This window comes from Lepidochelys olivacea, assembly GCF_965140295.1.
Source record: "Lepidochelys olivacea isolate rLepOli2 genome assembly, chromosome: 18".
Lineage (NCBI taxonomy): Eukaryota > Metazoa > Chordata > Testudines > Cheloniidae > Lepidochelys > Lepidochelys olivacea.
This window is the reverse complement of record NC_140428.1, coordinates 25677964-25696039: the sequence shown is the minus strand read 5'-3', so window position 1 is coordinate 25696039 and position 18076 is coordinate 25677964. Positions and strand designations below refer to the sequence as shown.

The 18076-nt window shown below is 44.0% G+C and overlaps 1 protein-coding gene across 3 annotated transcripts in view; it reads right to left on the bottom strand.

Moving 5' to 3' along the window:
• Window positions 1-18076, bottom strand: part of PLCH2 (phospholipase C eta 2) — a 314798-nt gene that overhangs the window by 20054 nt on the left and 276668 nt on the right. For all 3 annotated transcript variants that reach the window (XM_084651981.1, XM_084651979.1, XM_084651980.1), the window contains 9 exons: window positions 15480-15572; window positions 12173-12273; window positions 10761-10858; window positions 9697-9879; window positions 9104-9211; window positions 5804-5928; window positions 2490-2574; window positions 1696-1842; window positions 249-328 (listed from right to left, as the gene is read on the bottom strand). In XM_084651981.1, the coding sequence (XP_084508107.1) occupies window positions 249-328; window positions 1696-1842; window positions 2490-2574; window positions 5804-5928; window positions 9104-9211; window positions 9697-9879; window positions 10761-10858; window positions 12173-12273; window positions 15480-15572 (1020 nt within the window). The remainder of the gene's footprint in view (window positions 1-248; window positions 329-1695; window positions 1843-2489; window positions 2575-5803; window positions 5929-9103; window positions 9212-9696; window positions 9880-10760; window positions 10859-12172; window positions 12274-15479; window positions 15573-18076) is intronic.

Genomic DNA, 18076 nt, shown 5'->3' with positions numbered 1-18076 from the left:
GTATGGGGAGTATCTAGATAGGAATCCAGTGGAGGTTCCTTATCTGGTTGTGCCACTCGGTTATGCTACATGGATGTTTAAAGAATTCTCAGGCTACTATAAAAACCTCAGAGCAGCAGTTACTTGGATTCCACAAATGGGTCAGCTTGGGTCCCACCCCTGGGCTCTCCCCCTCCCTGCATGGTACAAACCCTGCCAGCACGATTACAAACGCAGGCTGCATTAGGGCGCTGCAGTCAGTCACTCACCTTACCACAGATGTCATTAATAGCTACATGAACAAAGATGGATGCCTCTTCTATGCCTTCCAGGTACACGTGCCGATAGCCTGAAACACAGAGTGAGCAGAGATGAGCGCCTCCTGTCGCTACAGACTTTCCATTTCTAACCACAGGAGGGAAAAATTTAACAAGCTTTCTATGGCCACGTCCAACCGCTGAGCACTCAGGCTTGAACATCATCTTGCCACACTTGATTTGTGTGAGAGCAATATGCCATTTACAAAGTTTACTGGTGTTTTCCCCTGTCCCTTCCTTATTATAGAAAAAAAAAAGTCACCCTAATTTTCCCACTTTACACTTTTGCTGCTGTCAATTCTGCAATGCAAATTGATTAGCTCGTCCCTGGCAGACTTGGGGCCATTATTAATTCTTCAGCAGACGTTACTCTCATTACCCAGATGGGGGTTGTGGGATCCGGCCCCTGAATAAACCTAAGTTTCCTCTGTTCTGATGGGTAAAAGCACCCTGTGGGTGCAGCTGTTTTCTTTATGTGAAATAAGATTGCGCAAAAAGCACAAAATAGTCAGAAACCCCCCCCCAAAACAACCACCCCCCCAAATAAAAACACAAACAAATCTCCAGAGCTCACCGGCAGCCCAACCAGCAGCCTACTTTACACTCAGCTAGCACAGGCAATAACTGTGGCCACTGGTGAGCTGCCAGCAAACACAAGACCAAATGTGACTCCAGCTTTGTTCAGGAAGGCTTTCGACGTTTGCCCCACTGTCTACGGAAATCACCGTATCTCACTTATGCTGTCAAAAGCCAAACAGCGGCCAAATAAAAATAATACATTTGAGAAAAAAAAAATAAAAGTTGTAGCACAACAGGACAGAAAGAAATGGACCATTTACTGTCGCCTTTCCAGTCCAGCATGCGTAGCTATATAGTGCTTTCCTAGTTCCCGCCTGATCCCCTGCACTTCTACCCAAGAGCACTTTTAAACCTGAGCATTGTAAGGCATTCACTAATTAAGCTGCATAACATGCCTGTGACAGAGGCAAGTATTAGCATCCCCATTTTACAAGTGGGAAAACTGAGGCACAAGGGACCATATTTTCCAAAAGAGCTCAACACCAGTGTCCACAGAAGTGCCTAAATAAGTAGCTAGAATTTGTTCTCAGTGAGAACTTCTGGACACTGAGCACCTTTGAAAATCCAGCCAGAGGAGGGTAAGTGACTTGGTCATGGTCACAGGATGAGTTAGTGACAGATGTGGGTACAGAACCCAGGAGTCCTGAATACCCAGTCTCCTGCTCTAGCCACTGGCTCACGACTCCTCCCCAGTGCAGATTCATATTTATGTGCACGTGGTAAAGCTACCCTTGGGTATATTTTAATTGTCACAATTTTATAAAACAAGGCCTCAGCCAATCAATCCTGTAGGTCATCAAGACAGAGAGCACGGCCCTACCTGGCATCATGCTGGTAAAAGCTATCGTCCTCTGTCCAATGAAATCCCGCCCAATTGGATCATGATCCCACACCAGAAAGCGAATCAGTGCAATCTCTGGCATGTGCACTGTGAACACCAGAGTCTCCTCCCACATTGGATTGAAACCTGGGAATTGGAGAATCAGCTTTTGTTATTTATATTGCAGCAGCCCCAAGCAGCCCCAGCTATGGACCAGAAACCCATTTAGTTCTTGCTATATTGTTCTGAAGATCCATCAATTCCTACATAGCAATGGTCACTCTAATTGACCATAAAGGCTTTGGTTCTGTATTCCTTGCACATCCGGAACTCCCACTCATATCAGTTGGAGCTGCGATGGTGTAAGAAACACAGGATTTTAATGTCTCTCAAACATTTTTATCTTCTCCGAAGGTCTACCAAGTGGGAGAACAAGGAATGGATAAACCTGAGAAGTTGCTGGCTTCCAGTCTCCTGTCCTGACCACTAATGAAGAGGAGTGTGACATAAATATACAGACTGATCTGTGTGTCTGATCTCATTGCATCAAGACTGTAATTACACAACACTCCCTTACCTAGGCCCTGATTCAGCAAAACACATAGGAACAACGTGTAATCGTCACTGAAGTTAACAACACTTAAGCATGTGCTAAATGCTTTGCTGCAATGGATCCCAAATTTGGCCCATTTTGCCTCCGTGTGACAAAATGACCCTTCGAACTTCATGTCCAAGTGTGTACTAGATGGCAAGGGGGAAATAAAACAAACAAAACACCCAAACCATGGTCTTACCATTGTCATCAACTACTCTAGTTTGCTCTTTGTAGCAGTCCACTGGTAACCCTATGATCTCTACCTCTACAAATGGATCTATAATCTGGAAAAGAGAAAGGAAAGAATATTTAAAAAAATGAAAAAGATAGAAATCAAGTAATATCCTTAGCTTCACCACACGGGCATCACACGCTATTGCAGATGAAACAGCCAGGGTCATATGGGTAACTTGTTGCTTTGCTGCTAAAAGATGTAGGACTACATCACATTAAAAAAATATAATAACCTTCATCATCATGATGTGACTACTTCCCCACTGATTCAAAATGGGTGTTAGAGCTTACAGCAAGTTAACAGTTCTCTCTATTTGAATAACTTTCAACTCAGTGTACATCTAAGCAGAAGCTTTAAGAATTTCTTCAGGTGGTCACCATTGCAAAGAAGTTGTAAAGAGACAGCTTGCAAGACAACATAAACTGAGCGAGTTCAGGGAACTTCTGGTTGTGGAAGATCTGGGTGACTAGAGAAGCAGCCTGATCCAGTGAATAAAACAATGGATTACGATTCGGGACATGTGGGTTCTGCTCTAGTCTCTGATCATGGGCAAATTACTTCTGCTCTCTGTGCCTCCTTTCCCCCTCCTGCTATCAGTTTAGACTGAAGATCTTCATGACAGGGCATGTGTCTTGCTGGGTGTCTATAGCTGTCTAGAACAATGGAGCCATGATCTCAGTTGGGACTTCTAGGAACTAAAATTAAGAATAGTGGGGATGAAGAATAGTAATTTAACAATTAGTTAGATCCTAGGAAAGCTTGCTACTGCTTTCAGTCAGTGTATGCTGAACACAGAGTACATACAACCACCGTTCAATACAGTCTCAGCAGGGAGAAGAGCCTTTCAAGTAATTGCTCTCCAAGAAACTGACAAAAACGATAAGGAATCATCTCAAATCTGAGACCAGCTAAATTGGGATGACAAAAGCAAAACAAAACACAGAGTGGCTGGACTGAGTAATGGTTATATGCTAGAGTTTTGGTGTTCAGCAGAAAACAAATGTTCAGCACTCGGGATACTTTGTCACTAAAGAAAAACACAAGTGTCTTACCTCCCTCCTTACTGCTTGCAAGACAGCTGAATGTTCAGTACATATGAACCTTGTTCATATAGCTCTATTCTGCAAAAGGCTCTGGGGCAGGGCCTCTCTTTTCACAACGTGTATATAGTACCTAGGACAACGAGGCCCTGATAACTGATTGGGGCCTCTAGGTCGTACCACACGGCCAATAAAATAAAGGGTGGGGTTTCCAAAAGCAGCTAAGGGATTGTCTACACTTGAAATTCTACAGCAGCACAGCTGCAGCATGTCAGTGGAGACACTATCTCTGACAACGGGAGGGGTTCTCCCATCCCTGCAGTTAATCTACCTCCTTGAGAGACAGTAGCTAGGTCGACGGAAGAATTCTTCCACTGACCCAGCACTGTCTACACAGCGAAGTTAGGTGGGCTTAACTACATTGGTCAGGGGTGAGTGTTTTTCCATGCCCGGAGCAATGTAGGTAGGTCAACCGAACTTTTTAGTGTAGGTCAGGCCTGAGGGACTTTAGGGCACATGGGTCAATGGTGTTTCTAAGTCATGTAGGGCACGTATCCAAACATTTCATTTCAACTTTATTGTTTTGACTTTTCTATTCTATAAGAAGTTGCCTATTTCATTTTGTGAAAAAAAATTCCAAGGTAGATTTTTCATCCTGATTTGGGACAAAAACAAATGCTGAAATATTGTAATTTCCCATGGGATGGAATTACCAAGTTTCTACCAGATATACAGACCATCATGGTTGTTGGAATCCAGAGTTTTGGGGCAACCCCCACTCAATTATTTTCTGCTTTTTCCCACCCTCAACCTTTCCCCTGTTTTGTTTTTAAAAAACTTTATTAGTGAACTATTCCTGCCAAAAGGACCCATTTGTCACCTCCCTCTGCTTGTGACATCACAAACCCCTCCAGAGAATTAACTGTGATGTCAAAAAGTGAGGTTTGCCTCACTTGAGGGTGGGGAATAGACAGGCAGGAGAGAAAGGAGATGAACATTTTGAGGAGAAGACAACCTGTGCACAGCCTAAGTGCCCTTGGCAATAAAAAAGGGAAGTGAAAGGAAGATGTTGACTCATTATTTTCTATGTGGAGCCCATAGCCCATTAATCTTTCAATATTAGCAGCTCCTCCCACCCCACCAATAAATATTGTTTGTATTACAGGAGCACCTAGAGGCTGCACCTGAGATCAAGGCCCCATTGTGCTAGGCGCTGCAGAGATGCAGAGACAGTCCCTATCCCAAAGAGCTTTCACTCTCTGCACACAAGACAGACAAAAGGTGGGGAAAAGGGAGACTATTATCCCAGTTTCACAGACGGGGACCTGGGGCACAGGGAGGTTATGTGACTTGCCCAACAGTGAGTTTGTGGAAAAACTAGGACTGAAATCTGTATCTCTAAGGGGACAATCCAACAATTCAACCGCATACCATCCTGCTGCTTCTGGCCAGAATCTTCATTTGGATTATGACAGCCATTCCAGACTGATACATCTCTCAACACTAAGCATTCAGGGAAAGAGTATTTCAAAGTATTCGTGACAAATCCAAGCATTTCAGAACCACTCAGAGGTTCAGTTCTAGTTCTAATGGGCTAAAGGCTCGAGGGGAAGTTTTATTAGGAGCTAGTTGCTCGGTCTTCACATTTCTGAAAACTAATGTTTAATTAATATAGGCACACTGGCCATACTCCACAAGCATTCGATACAGAACAGCAGAAGAAATAAAAAGCCCCAACACTGTCAAGAGGCTAAATTTTTTGCTCATTATGGACTGGCTGATTTTGCTTCAATTAGAGTTGCCAGAGGCTTTCAAAGAACAAGCACTCACACAGGCAGAGGACAAGAGGGACCCTCAAGTAGCTTCATTTGTCTTGCTGACGAGCTCAGCAGTTTTGTGCAAGTTTAGGGGACGCAGGGTTTTGCTGGCTCTGTTTGGGAGTTTAAGAGCACTGCAGTGAATAGGGACCCATCACAGTAATCAAGCATCTTGGCTTTTCCTACACATCCTAGAGGCACTGTATGAGAATAAGGCAAAATGGACTAGCTCCACAATGCTTAAGGGAGGAAAGGCACCTGGTGCTCTTTGAAGCTAATGAGCTGCATGATATATTCCAAGTGAAGCTCAGTGTTTCCCCACAGAAACAAATGCAGGAAGTTAAGGCCTTGTCCAGACCAGCTCCCAGAGAGACAGACACTCTCGGATAGGAGAGCCTCATCCCTCGTTCAGCATTCCCACCTCTCCTCTGTCTCCCAGCATGGAGTCCCGGGGCTTCGGTAGCTGTTGCCCGCTGATTATCCTCAACACCAGCTGCTTCTTCAATTGATTGGGGAGCGGGTCTTCAGAATTTGGGTTAAAGACACCTGTGGGGCAAGAATCCGCAGAACATAAAGGAGGTCTGGTGCTATTTTAGGGATGGTGACATTTTCCTCGAGCTCTTCCTCTCTCTTTTCCCTGCTTATTTGACTCTACAATCAGTTGTTACAAACTATACTTAGGAAGGTGCCCCACCCGGTCCCCTCAAGCACTTATAGGTACAAACATCCAAAAATGCACCATAGTCATTAACATCTTTACAAGCAGATAACACACTGGTACAGCATTCTGGATACTTTTCAGCATAGCGAGCACCAAGGACAAGTTAATTGCTTACAAAGGCAATTGGAAAAAGCTTTAGTTGCAAATATTGCATGTTACCAAATTAATCACCAGGTAGTAGGTTACTGATCTGGTGGCACTGAGAGGTGGGGCCAAACCGAAACTTGGATCTGAACACCCCATAATTGTGTGTGGTGGATTTCAAAATCCAGACCTGAATTTTATGGCTTTGGAACCAGCACCAATCGCTTTTAGATCATAAACACTGGAACTTTGCTGAGGTGAAATAATTCATAACACACTGAAACTCTCGACTTAGGATGCTAGTAAGTGCTCTACCTGACTTATACTAGAACAGAAAGAAACCATCAGTCAGCTGTTATCTGAAGTTAAAAGAGCATTTTGAAGACCAGATCAGGCATGGGATAGTAATGGACTGTACTGTTGTAGAGCAGTGGGAGGAGATGGGACATTGCAATAGAGAAGATAGGATAGTAAATTCAATTTATTTAAAAGTCCAGGGTTGGGCAGATATCAAATCAATGAAGAAAAGTGGGAGTTGTTTACATATGACACCTCAAACACTAAGGTAGTATTAAAATACTTTGCTCAAGGCCACATTATTAGAAATATGCAGGATTCTAGATAAAGGGTTACAGACAGAGATAAAATGACGAATTAAATGAGAAATCAACCCAATAAAAATGAGGGTTTCATCTTTCTCAAGGACAAATCTGCTTCAGCAGAACCTGAAACAAACACATAGATCCTTAACAGCTGGGTGCCTTCACGGGAGATGTTCATTACGCAGCCCATACAGTGTAGTAGTGTAAGGCCTAAAGGAGGATCACCCCTGCACAGACCTATGCACTCCCATAAAACATTCCACACGCACAAGGCTCTGCTTAAGAGTTGTTCTAACCACAAGCACATTAGTAAAAACAACGAGGAGTCCTTGTGACACCTTAGAGACTAACAAATTTATTTGGGCATAAGCTTTTGTGGGCTTGAACCCGATGAAGTGGGTTCTAGCCCACGAAAGCTTATGCCCAAATAAATTTGTTAGTCTGTAACGTGCCACAAGGACTCCTCGTTGTTTCTGCTGATACAGACTAACGCGGCTACCGCTCTGAAACACATTAGTGTAACTGATTTAATTAAACTAGACTTAATAAACGTGCACCCCTGTTAACTTCTGAGTGCCTATAATGGCAATTGCTGTATAATTTTTGCATGTCTGCTTTTGCAAGTAGATAAGGTTACCATGGCATTCCCTTAGGAAGTGGTAATGAACACCACAGTGATGATAAGACTGCAGTGGTGAGAACTGCACAAAAAAACCTCAACAAACAAAGCCCCCCTCCCCTAAAATTCCAAAATATAATTGACAAAGGGTGTAAATTTCAAGATGTCTAACGGTGTGTCTACACTGCAATTAGATACCCATGGCTGGACCATACCAGCAGACGCAGGCTCGGGCTACTGGGCTGTTTAATTGCAGTGTAGACATTCTGGCTTGGGCTGCAGCCGGAACCCTGGGACCGTCCCACCTCGCAGGGTCCTAGAGCCTGGGCTCTAGCCTGAGCCCGAATGTCTACACTGCAATTAAACAGCCCCTTTGCCCAAGACCCACAAGCCTGAGTCAGCTGGTGTAGACATTCCCTCTGTGACTTAGAAACCCAGGTCCTGCTGACTTTCAATAGAACTTGTGGCTCCTACATCACTCAAGTAGTTTTGAAAACCCCACCCCAAAGTCTGATGATTATTATGACAAACAGTTATATAAACCCACATGCAGCAGGACCAAGAAACGTGTCTCCTGTGAGGGCTGGGTCCCAATCCCTGTACCACTTTGGATACCTGTCAGTGCTATTCCAGCTTTATTTACTACGGCATCTCCCTAGCAGGATAACATTTGGTTCCCCATGCTGTGTTTTGTGGATTTAGAGGGAGAGCAATTGGTCACCCCAGAGGCTAAAGAGCCTGCCAAACTTACATTTACCTGTCAGCTGATGCTCTAAACTGGGATTCCGTCTTCCTTAAAGAGAAAGGACGGGACAGCACTTAATGCTGTGGGAGTTTGTGAATTCTTGCCTGACTTGGCTGGGCTGAAGGGGAGAAGATGGTGCCTTATGTGTGAAAGACTTATAGAGATCCAGGAAACAGATATTTTATATACTGATCCCAATCCCTCTATCACTTTGGATGCAAGCAGTGGTTAGTGTGTAGTTCGTAGGTTCCTTGCTACAGTCATGTATACTAAGGCACCATACCTGGAGCAATACAATCCAAACTCCATTCAGGGGGAAACTGCCACAACTCCAGCCGATTGAAATATGGAAGCTGTAGAGAGGATGAGTCTTTCTCGTGTGTGGGGAGATATGGGTCTCATTTAGCTTTCATTTATCTGTGACTACCTTAGATGACGTATCATGGGCCTACAGTTACACACAGCCCATGTGACAGTACTTGCAGTCTCTACTTTCAAGAAGTACTTTTCAAGAATAAGTCTATGGTACATGTATTAGGGGAAAATTATTCCATCCCAATGCATTCAGAGACACTTGGGGATATTGGGCCAAACCTGCTCTCACTTACACCCGTGTAATTCAGGAACAACTTCACTGATGTCAACGGTACTCACGCCAGCGTAAGAGCAGGATAAGGCCTGAAGTTTCAAAGGGAGAAGGAAAAGCTGGAGGAAAGCGCCCAGCAGCTGTACACGTACACTCCTCTACTACTCGAACAACTTTGGAAACTGCTGGAAAAGTCACGCCCAAACATAATGAGTTATTCACTCTACTGCTTCCATTCCCATCGCTTGCTGGCCTGTCCCACAATGCATAGCAGCACCACACATCTTTCCCTTGTAAAGTACCATTCCCACCCACAGGAACCTTCCTCTCCCTCTGCAGTCCCTACTGGCTGGCTTTTCCTTACCTTGACACATGCACTTCGGTTTGAGGATATAGCCACAATTCCCATTGGCATTGAACTTGGCCCGGTTCAGCTGCAGCATTCTCCCCTCTGACTGATAGTTTAATGCGACTGTTGCAAAGAAGGAGGCAACAACATTAAGTCTGTTCAGTGCATTCACGGGAAAGAAAACTGACGTATGTTTTAAACTTTGTTCTCTGGTGACAGAGAGCCAGAGATGTTGGAAAAGGGACTCTCTTCTCCTCCTAAACCCAAGACAGCACAGCTCCAGGGACAGAGACTCCCAAGAAGAGTCTTTCCTCCTGTCTGTAGGGTTTCTTGCAAGTGGGCAAGAGGGCATTGCTTTCCATGTCTCAGCCACCAGTTACCACTAGGCATATGAATACTCAAGGCATCCTACCCTACTAGAGACACAGACAATACCCCAGATACCAAAGACCCAGATGTCAGGAGAGTTGGATGACCAGGTAACCCAGGGATCTTTGCTGGTGCTTTCTGTTCAGCCTGTCTTTCAAAAATAGATTCTGGGACCGCATTCAAGCATGAGATTTCCACCTAGTTACAAAAATAAAACAAAACAAGTCCTTTTTGCTTACCCATCTGGCAGCCAGCATTCCAGAAGGGCTGGGGATTGTAATTGCTAGAATCTACGCGATAGGAAGATGGGTAAATGCGGGACAACTGGTGTTGGTTGAAACGCAGATATTGTGCTGGCTTTTGCTGGAGTATCTGGTGGGCCTTTGTCTCGCTGAAAGATGAGACCTGCCAACTGGAAGAGACTGCAAGGAGAGAAGAAAGTTAGAAGGGGATGGCTTCCCCTTAAAAACAATCCCCTTCAACAACATCCCATCCGTTACTAATAATCCTCTTGCAAACACAACCTGATCAGATATGGTTTTCTCTCTCTTCCATCACCACATTTTGCTTCATGCATGGAAGAGTTAGTGATGGGAAATCCAGGTCAGGTACAATAAGTGATCTGAACCATCACACAGAACTTGACCCAAATATTTGAGGTTTGAGGATGGCTTGAGGAAAGTTGAAATCCCCTAATCCCTGAATATTTCTCTCTGCCACAGGTGGCATTTGGAATTTCTGGTTCTGCTCAGGATCAGGTGCAGAAAACATACAAGGAGGGCTAAACTCTCCAAGCAGTTTCATTCTGCAGAATCAACTGTTTTGAAGCAGCCCCTGAACTTTCATATACTTAGCCAAAGTTCTGGAGATTTTCCTATTGCTTTGTAATGAAGATTAAAATTTCTCATGTAGTGATTCCTCTCCAAACCACCACAAATTCTAGTTGGGAGTAGCATAAATGTCCTTTCAGAATTGTCCTGCTTCTTAAAGTATGAACTGGCATGTAGCAGCCTTTCTAGCAATTGGCAGTAGCCAACGGGTTACTACAACATGTGGTTATTTTTATCCACTTTAATGAAGTTCCTGCACAAATCCAGATTCACATTGCAGACTCCAAGTCTTAACAAATGATGACTGGCCACTTTGAAATGACACAGATTTATTGCATGCAGCTCTACTGTCAAATTCCTCTTGGAATAAAGCGTTTATCATCAAAATTAAGTGAAAGAACATAAACCTTCCATGCCAGTTTCAAGCTCTATGCACGGCAGTTTGTTTTTAGCAGACACTTAGTTCAACCTACTTTCGGTTTCAACATCATGGATCCCAACAGACTTTGTATACTTCACCAGGTCAGAGAGCGCCCGGGAAAGCTTCATTGTTTTCTTCTGTCTGCTCATCCTGGGTGAATAAAACAAACAGTTTCCCATAAACTGATCAAGAGACAATTTCCCCCCCATAAAACGTTAGTTTTTTAAATAACTGGCACGGTAATGAAATACAGGGAGGAGTCTCTTCCAATAAGGCATGCTGCCATGCCCATTCTATTCATTCCCTCGGGGGCACCTGGCATTGGCCACTGTCGGAAGACAGGATACTGGGCTAGATGGACCTTTGGTCTGATCCAGTATGGTCATTCTTATGCCATAATTGTAGGGACACCACATGAAGACTCATTGTAAAAGTACAGGTTTCTGGTTAAACCAGCTCTGGAAGCACACAGAAAGACTGTCAATGGGCTGTTGGCTCCTGAGCACCTAAATCCCTTTGGAAGATGAGACTTAAGCATCACAACACTGAGCACAGCAATGCCTAAATATGTTTTAAAATTTGGGCCAAAGAGCCTCATCTTCTTGTATGTTAATGGCCAAGAAAAGACTTGAACTTCTGACTAAGAGTTATACTTTAAGATCTGGTGTGTCGCAGATACTCTGTGCTGCTAGACAGGAGGTTGAACGGTGGACTTGCCCTTTAAAAGGTCTTTTTCACCTCTAACTGATATGATTTTACTAGTCCTTAAAGGACGTATATTTTAAATACCAAAGAATTTGGTGCCCTGATCCTTTCCATTTGCTTCTGGTTAACACCACAGTGTGCCAAGTGGGTTTATGATCCTGGAGCTCTCTGACAAGGCTGCTGGCTACTCCACTGGCCTTTTTCCAACACACCCTCTTCTGCCCTCCAGTCAGCTCTCCTGGTAGCCCCAATGAATCTCTCCTAAGCTTCCCAACCTGATTTCCATCTGATCTCTTGCTTCCAGAGTCTGGAACCCATCAGATAATCTCATAAAAAAAGCTTTGGCTTCAGGTGTTTTGAAGGGATGATTTTCAAAATCAAAGCAGCACTTCGACTCTTAGGTGCAATGCCATTTAACAAATTAAACAGCCATGGGCTTCGTACGCTCACCTCAAACCCCCTGTGCTACAGGAAGGCTCCCATGGCTAAAATGCTACACCAACTTAAGAGACATCTTCACAATAGAGCTGGGCGAAGTAGTGAAACCTCAAGCCAGGTCTGAACAACATGTCTGGCTCAGTCGTCCACTGACAAATTAGGAAGAGCCGTGTCAGGAGACTAATCTGATGATGGAGTCACAAACATTTTGGATCTACCTGTACATGGGCTTCCAATCACATGGTTATAGCTTCCAAACTTGCTACACTTGTGTACACGCCTCTGTAGAGCATTAAATGGCCAGGATTCCTTGTTACCAACCTGCTATAATGCACTGCGCCCCTGGCTAAGTTTCCTTGATAGTCTAGGTCATCTTCACCTTCTTCCAGGCTGGATGCCTTTTTCAATTTGCTTCCTTTTTTCTGCATAAAGGAAACAAAACCACGGTACAAAACAGGCATCATTGTTCAGAAAAGTCTTAGGTTTCACTTGGGCACCAAGTAAACATTTAAAGGGTGGTGTGTGTGAAAAATAAAAACAGATCTAGTCATGTGTGCCTGAGTGCTACAAGCAAAGTGGAGCAAACCTCCTAGGATTTGTTCTGAAAAGTTGTGTGCAGGGGAACAACCAAACAGATGTCTGCAAAATTCTAAGAGGGTGCTAGAAAAGGAAAAGGGTGATAAAAGTTTGGGAAGCCTTTGTCAGAGGATGGATCAGCTCGTCTGGGGTTAACCATTCACATGCAAGCGAGCCATGTTGGTGGCGCATTTGCATATGGTGGCAAATAATTCTGGACCCAGATTTTCAAAAGTGACTAGAGATTTATGGGTACCCAATTTGAGGGACTTTGAAAGGGGCCCAGATTTTGAGCACCCATTTTGTGAAGAACAGGCCCCTCAAGTTCGGCACCCAGAGTTTTAGTCATCTTTGAAAATTTTGGCACAGGAGTTGATCCAGGCCAGCTAGCTTTTAAAGCCACACTCATCAGACAAGCATTTGACCACGCTGCCCCATGCAATTCTGCTTCATTCTTTCAAGGAGCATGTTTCTTCCAGGGAATGGAAAATGGCAACCTTTTACTACAAGAGACTGCACTACGCCAGAACTGATCTGTGAACACATGGACAAGACAGCCTGGGGTTAGAGCCTTTCATAATGGGACTAGAGATGCTAGTATGAAAGGTGCTGTCTAAAGGGGAATTATTATTGGTGCTACTATGATTACTATGATCAGAGAGGGCGTGAGAAAAGGATTCTCTTGTTCCACTGTTACTCTAAGTCACATTGCAATAAACTGCTCTACAAGAGGTTAAATTAACCTTACTGCTTTTCAGGTTGGATCTGATAGCTTGAGTTTGTCGGCATTTGATGTGAACTTAAGCAAGTTGTTAAGAGTAAAGGCAACTGGTCATCCTGCCTGCTTGACCACTGGAGTGGGACTCTGTCAGACTGTGTATTATATCTTCCTTCTCTCTCCCCTCCCCTTCCCCCCCTCCACACACACATCTGTATTTTAAAGAATCCTTATTGAGGTTACAGGGACAAACCATCCCGATGTGTAGAAAGAATAGTAAATATGGCAGGCGACCAGCTTGGCTTAACAGTGAAATCCTTGCTGATCTTAAACACAAAAAAGAAACTTACAAGAAGTGGAAGATTGGACAAATGACCATGGAAGAGTATAAAAATATTGCTCAGGCATGCAGGAGTGAAATCAGGAAGGCCAGATCACACCTGGAGTTGCAGCTAGCAAGAGATGTTAAGAGTAACAAGAAGCGTTTCTTCAGATATGTTAGCAACAAAAAGAAAGTCAGGGAAAGTGTGGGCCCCTTACTGAATGAGGCAGGCAACCTAGTGACAGAGGATGTGGAAAAAGCTAATGTGCTCAATGCTTTTTTTGCCTCTGTCTTCACGAACAAGGTCAGCTCCCAGATTACTGCACTGGGCAGCACAGCATGGGGAGGAGGAGACCAGCCCTCTGTGAAGAAAGAAGTGGTTCAGGACTATTTAGAAAAGCTGGATGAGCACAAGTTCATGGAGCCGGATGAGCTACATCCGAGAGTGCTAAAGGAGTTGGCGGATGCGATTGCAGAGCCATTGGCCATTACCTTTGAAAACTCATGGTGATCGGGGGAGGTCCCGGATGACTGGAAAAAAGGCTAATGTAGTGCCCATCTTTAAAAAAGGAAAGGAGGAGGATCCGGGGAACTACCAGCCAGTCAGCCTCACCTCAGTCTCTGGAAAAATCATGGAGCAGGTCCTCAAGGATTCAATTCTGAAGCACTTAGAGGAAAGGAAAGTGATCAGGAACAGTCAGCATGGATTCACCAAAGGCAAGTCATTCCTGACTAATCTAATTGTCTTCTATAACGAGGTACCTGGCTCTGTGGATGGGGGGAAAGCAATGGACGAGTTATTCCTTGACTTTAGCAAAGCTTTTGATCTGGTCTCCCACAGTATTCTTGCCAGCAAGTTAAAGAAGTATGGGCTGGATGAATGGACTATAAGGTGGATAGAAAGCTGGCTAGATTGTCGGGCTCAACGGGTAGTGATCAATGGCTCCATGTCTAGTTGGCAGCTAGTATCAAGAGGAGTGCCCCAACCGTTGGCCCTGGGGCCGGTTTTGTTCAATATCTTCATTAATGATTTGGAGGATGGTGTGGATTGCACCCTCAGCAAGTTTGCAGATGACACTAAACTGGGAGGAGTGGTAGATACACTGGAGGGTAGGGATAGGATACAGAGGGACCTAGACAAATTAGAGGATTGGGCCAAAAGAAATCTGATGAGGTTCAACAAGGACAAGTGCAGAGTCCTGCACTTAGGATGGAAGAATCCCATGCACCGCTACAGACTAGGGACCGAGCAGCTAGGCAGCAGTTCTGCAGAAAAGGACCCAGGGGTTATAGTGGACGAGAAGCTGGATATGAGTCAACAGTGTGCCCTTGTTGCCAAGAAGGCCAATGACATTTTGGGATGTATAAGTAGGGGCATTGCCAGCAGATCGAGGGACGTGATCGTTCCCCTCTATTCGACACTGGTGAGGCCTCATCTGGAGTACTGTGTCCAGTTTTGGGCCCCACACTACAAGAAGGATGTGGAAAAATTGGAAAGCATCCAGCGGAGGACAACAAAAATGATTCGGGGACTGGAACACATGACTTATGAGGAGAGGCTGAGGGAACTGGGATTGTTTAGTCTGCGGAAGAGAAGAATGATGGGGGATTTCATAGCTGCTTTCAACGACCTGAAAGGGGGTTCCAAAGAGGATGGATCTAGACTGTTCTCAGTGGTAGCAGATGACAGAACAAGGAGTAATGGTCTCAAGTTGCAGTGGGGTAGGTTTAGGTTGGAAATTAGGAAAAACTTTTTCACTAGGAGGGTGGTGAAACACTGGAATGCGTTACCTAGGGAGGTGGTGGAATCTCCTTCCTTTGAGGTTTTTAAGGTCAGTCTTGACAAAGCCCTGGCTGGGATGATTTAGTTGAGGTTGGTCCTGCTTTGAGCAGGGGATTGGACTAGATGACCTCCTGAGGTCCCTTCCAACGCTGATATTCTATGATTTTATGATCTGGGAGCTCAGTGCTTCTTCTGCTATCCAGTGCAAGTTATCTGTTGAGAGACTAACCTTGCGTTTGGAAAAGCTGCCCATCAGCGATCGGCTGTACCGTTTGTTGGTGCTTGAGTCTTCTCCAGATTCCACGTCATCCTCAGGTTTGTTCTACAGGAAGAAGAGAGCAAGAGAGAGAGAGACTATGAAAGGATAGCAGACAGGACAGCAGTGCTGCAGAGAACCACACTGAAATACAACCAGAAGTTTGAAAAATCCCTCCTAAAACCTCAGCATAACTCAGACTGATACCAACATCTCCCCTACCAGTTCAACGCAAGACCTTTGAAGTCAGCAGCATGATCTTATTAACTGCTCTTTTCCACTGGTATAGTCACAATCCATGGTCACTTTCACAAGAACCACATAAAGTACCCATGCACCAGTCTATGGTAACTTTATTACATTGTCCATTGTGGCAAAAATTTGGTGACAAACTATGTGTCATGCATCAATATTTGATTGTTTTGCAAGGCAGATACTGATGGGAGTTACTTCTCTCACAATAGCTGAGCTGTCTACTCTTTAGGATTAATAGGATCAGGTCAAACAATTCTGCTTATTGTTTGAGTGGCTGTATTATTGCTCGGATGTGTAATGATAGGATACCTCACAGTAAGAAAGAGAAAAGACTTCTTAGGACTCTAAAGGGAGGTTCTTCACTGAGGCCACTGGATGTAGACAAGAACCTGGGGTTCTCTGTCTCCCTGATTGGCTCAACACAGCCTGTTCTCCCTAGTGCAGTCCCTACAGGGACTTGCCTAGCCCTGACCTGGACTACACTCCACGATACATTACGAAAACAGCTAGGTTTAAAAGTATGCACAAACTCAAGCCCCAGCAAGACTTGGGAAGCAGAGTTCTGTTTCTAAACCTAGTTTAGCTTTAGTTCCAAGATGCTTGCTAAGTAACCTGTCTAGAACATTTCTAATTTGCATGTAACAACCTTCCCTAAGCCCTTTGTGGCTAATGATAAACTCTAAAGTGGCAGTGCTTCAAGTTCATGCAATTTAGTTAGTGGGCTGAGTACACTTTTATACATAACTGTTATTATAAAATTAAAAATGTGAAACAAGAGAATAGACACTTTTTTTCCTTACACTAAAACCCCCAAATTTTTAAATGCACTTTACAGTGGAACACAAATTCTGTTTGCTCAAAAGAAAAAAAGTCACCAGTGTATATGTCACGCCCCAGTTGCTCTGTGCTGGAGCCAGAAAAAAAGCCCTGTGTCTCCGACAATGCTGCTCACCTGGCAGCGTCATTAACTGTGTGCATTCAGCTATGGAAGCCAAAGTCATTAATAAACAATTTATACAGAAAGCTAGTAAAATCCAACAAAGTAGATTGCTAAACACCTTTTCCTCCATAGTCCCAATTTGCATTTCCAAAGACTGCCACACTCCATTATTCATGTGCAATGACAGATTATCCTCCTGTATCCAGCATTCACTATACAAATTGCTAATAAAAATATCTCACCCTTAAAAGCAGAAAGAGACCTCTAAATGGACATCAACAGGAGAGACATTTTTCTTCATAAATAGCTTTTACATAAACAACTCAAAGTACCAACAAAGACCCATGACAAACATTACAGCAGAGGGAAACATGCTTTTCCTTTTTATTTTCTTAATATTCTCAGTCAGAAGCAAATCTTGGAGTGTTATAAAAGTGGAACAACTCCCGTGGAGTACCTCTGGATTTATAACCATCCAAGAGCAGACTCTGTCCCGTCTCTGGCTGCAGACAAAAAGAAACCAAACAGCACAGGTAGGTAAAAGTGCAGTTAAATAGTATAAGCAGGCTTGCTGGCATATCTTTGGCCAATGAAGATAGCGGACATTAATATCCTGAGGCTGAAATAGGGAGGATATGCCTTAGGGACATTAATATTGGTCCCTACATGTTACGTCACATGACTGAAATTTGACAGGACTCCACTATATTAAGTAAAGGTTGGGAGCCCCACGCCACAGCCTTGTCTTTGCTTCATTCTGTCATTTCCAGTACATATTTTGCTGCTCCTGATACACATAGCCCCACTGTTCAGGGGTCCCTCTAGTGCAGCAATGATCATGGCAGCAAACCAAGGGTGTCATGATGAGCACAAGGAGAAAGATGGCGACAGGCAGGAACGATCCTCAGGTGTCTGTTTGATTTAACCAACATTTGCTGGTTTGGTTTATTTCACTAGTAAAAAACTGGTATATACCAGTTAAAACCTAAAGCTTACACTGTGCATTAGACCCATCTGCTGTGGTCAGCAAAGCGCTTTCACATCCAACACAATGCCAACCAAACAGCTTTCCAAAACCGAGAGGGGATAAACTTTGCTGGATAACCCAAAGAAACCCGCGGTGCCCTGCAACCAACTGAAGAAATCTAAAATGCTCCAAGTCATATGGAAAAATCCTACAGAACTGAGTAGTGATGAAGCCAATAGGGTTGATCTAGAACTATAAAAATGAATATAAAATTTCAAATGTAAGCCTGGAGCGTTCTATAGCATGGAGAGAATTCTTTAGAAAGCTTCACAACCCCTCATAGAACAGCTATTTTCTATTAAAATCTACAGGATTGTTCCCTAAGAGAGGCTTAGACTATCCTCACTC